The sequence below is a fragment of the Ursus maritimus genome (genome assembly GCF_017311325.1).
Source record: "Ursus maritimus isolate PB19 chromosome X unlocalized genomic scaffold, ASM1731132v1 scaffold_X1, whole genome shotgun sequence".
Taxonomy (NCBI): Eukaryota; Metazoa; Chordata; class Mammalia; order Carnivora; family Ursidae; genus Ursus; species Ursus maritimus.
In genome coordinates, this window is record NW_024423319.1 from 25,627,627 (window position 1) to 25,630,423 (window position 2,797).

General features: G+C 55.8%; 1 protein-coding gene across 1 annotated transcript; it reads right to left on the reverse strand.

Moving 5' to 3' along the window:
* Positions 1 to 303: 303 nt before the first annotated feature.
* On the reverse strand, positions 304 to 1,995 carry LOC121101190 (testis-expressed protein 13D-like). Its single transcript, XM_040624042.1, has 2 exons — positions 1,384 to 1,995; positions 304 to 1,131 (listed from the first exon to the last, which is right to left on the reverse strand). The coding sequence occupies exons 1-2, from the start codon at positions 1,993 to 1,995 to the stop codon at positions 304 to 306; spliced, it is 1,440 nt and encodes a 479-aa protein (XP_040479976.1).
* Positions 1,996 to 2,797: the final 802 nt, after the last annotated feature.

Consider the following 2,797-nt stretch of genomic DNA (forward strand, 5'->3'; position numbering starts at 1 on the left):
AAATAGAAGAAACCCCCCATTTAAAACATGTGATACTCAAAAAGTAGTCTATCCTTGTTAAAATAAATATATAAAATAAAAACATAGATACATATATGCTTTTGTGTGTGTGTGTAATCAGAATGATTTTTAAAAAGTAATTATTGGGTAACAGGATAATGGACGATTTTATTTAATTTTCTATACTTTAATTTTGGTTTTCAAATTTTCTGTGAAGTAAATGAGTTACTTTTTGATCAGAAGGGGGTCTTACAAAATTGGTTTTTCTTTGCAGTGTTTCCATTCTTACTTACCTTTCTAAAATTAGTGAGTTTGTCCTGGGTCCAGACCTCCACCCTCAACTGCCACACAGACTTTCTTGCATTTATAGCAGGCCTTGCGCCATGAAAAATTCATGGCTTTACACCATGGGCAGTCCCAATTCTTTGGACTGCATCCTGAGGCAGGCTTCCCCTGGTCTTGGGAATCCACGGCTTTTTTCCCTTTTAGTTGCTTGGTCTTCTGCCCCGGAGGCTGCTGTTTCTTGGGGCTTTTTCTCACACCACTGCTCCTGCTGCTTCCCGGTGGGGATGTCCCCTGGGGCCTCTCTGGATCTTCCTGGCTGTGGCTCTTGCTGTTCTCCAGGGGATACTTCTCCTGGGGCATCACTGGACATTCCTTCTGGCTGGAGCTTCTGTCTCCCAGGGGTGCTGTCCCCTGAGGTCTCTCCAGATCTTTCTGGCTGTGGCTCCCGATGTCCTCCAGGGAAGTTATTCCCTGGGTACACACAGGACCTTCCTCTTGGCTGTGGCTTCTGCTGTCCCCCAAGGGACATCCCCCCTGGAGGGTCTCAGAATATTCCTCCTGGTCACAGCACCTCTGGTCACACAGCGGTGCCATCTGCTCCTGAGCCCCTACTGCAGCCCATGTGCCAGGCGGGTAGATCCCGAGAAGTGGCATCTGGGGCATCTGGGGTGGGACTGCTGCTGCTGCTGCTGCCGCCGCTGCTGCGCCTGCTTCTACTACTACTGAGTGTGGTAGAGGTGTCGAGTATGGGAATCCCATTGGGAATGATGCAGAGAATGGGAATGGATGTGACACCTGCCCTGGCAGAGAGGGTTGCACAGCCTGGGCCCAGGAGCTTGGAGGTGCCTGCACATAAAGCAGAGCTGCTGGAGCTGCTGCTGCTGGAGCTGCTGGAGCTGCTGGAGGAGGTGCTGCTGCGGTTGTTGCTGCTGGAGCTGCTGCTGGCGCTGCTGCTGCTGCTGCTGCTGCTGCTACTGGAGCTTCTGCTGGGGCTGCTGCTGCTGCTACTGGAGCGGCTGCTGGGGCTGCTGCTGCTGCTGCTGCTGCTGCCACTGGAGCTCCTGCTGCTGCTGCTGCTGCTGCTGCTGCTGCTGCTACTGGAGCTGCCATCTGGGCCTCCGAACGGTGCATGGCCTGTGCGCCTGTAGCCATCATCTTGCCCTGCTCATCTACATCCACTGGCCATGCAGCGGCCCCACGCTGTTCTGCTCCCGACTCAGACGTGACCTCCTGAGGAGGGTGGTCAGCCGGGGCCGACTTCTCTGCCTGGAGCAGTCGCCCACGCAACACATTTCTCTCATCCAACACCTGCTGCAGAGCAGCCCGCGCGCATCGAAGCTGCGCAGCCACCTCCTTGCGCTCCCCACGCAGCCGCCGCAGCTCGGAGGCCAGGGCCCAGGCAGCGGTCTCTCGCTCCTCTACTTGCTCCTGCAGCCCATAGACCCGGCGCGCCTGCTGCTCCTGCTGCCTGGCGCCCGCCCGCACGCCCAAGGCCAGCGCGCTCCACGTACAGGCTCTCTTAATGGCGCGCGGCACCTGAGGGTCGGCCAGGACACTTCTAAGCCGGTCCTCTACCTCATTCCAGGGCCGTGAGCGGAAGGCCACGTAGAAATCTGGGCCGCCGCCGTTCATGAGGACTTCGTTGTTGATGAACCTGATCACTTCCATGTGGCGGAACCCGCTGGCGTGGTCCCCAAAGTCAACCGCCATGGCTGCTGCGGCCTAGTTAGCCAACCGCCTCACAGGCGATGCCGCCCCTGCTGCCACCAGTAAATGGCCGCCCCTCACCTCCCCACTCAGTCCTACGAAAGTCGTTTCCCAGTCCTGGCCTCCTCCTTGGCTTCTTTTCTCCCTCACTCCCAAGTTTTTCCTCAAAAAGAGAAGAAAAAAAGAAAAGAAAGAAAAGCGGGTTCTCTCACCACACCAACCCCCGGTGCGTGAAAGGCGACGACGGCGTGATGCGTCACTGACAGGATCTCTGAGCCACGCACGTCACCGCAAGGTGTTCTGGGACCCATCTCCTGGGCCAAGCGCCCCCTGGAAGGCGAACCGGGTGGATGGCTGCATGGTGGATGGCTGCATTGGGTAGTACAGTGAGTCCAGACAGGGACGGGGCACATCAGATTCCTTGGAGATAATAATAGTTGTCACTCGTGCACATAAGGTCTTGGATGGGACTTTCAAACACACACACTCCAGTCAAAAAAAACGGGTGGGTCAGAGAAGGTCAGAGAACTTCTGGGGGAGGGAGGAAGAGAGTTGAGGTGGAGGCTGGGGTGCAGGACCCCCTGTTCGGGGAGATAAATAGGGCGCAAGCCTGGGGTCTATCAAACCTAGAAAAGGGGCAGGACAGTGTTAAGAGTGAAGGCTGTGCTTGTGCTACTGCTGTGGGAAAGGGAACGAAGCTGCGCATTGGGGCAGCAGGGGGAACCAGGTGAAGAAGAGCAGGAATTTGCCACCCCAAAATATGCCACTTGGGCACATTACTTTGAGTTGAAGTTACTTAAGAAAC

Coding starts and splice junctions, on each gene's coding strand:
- LOC121101190 (XM_040624042.1), bottom strand. CDS start 1,995: ATGGCGGTTGACTTTGGGGACCACGCCAGCGGGTTCCGCCACATGGAA. Junction 1,132..1,383: donor AGGCCCAGATGGCAGCTCCA/GTAGCAGCAGCA, acceptor CTTTATGTGCAG/GCACCTCCAAGCTCCTGGGC.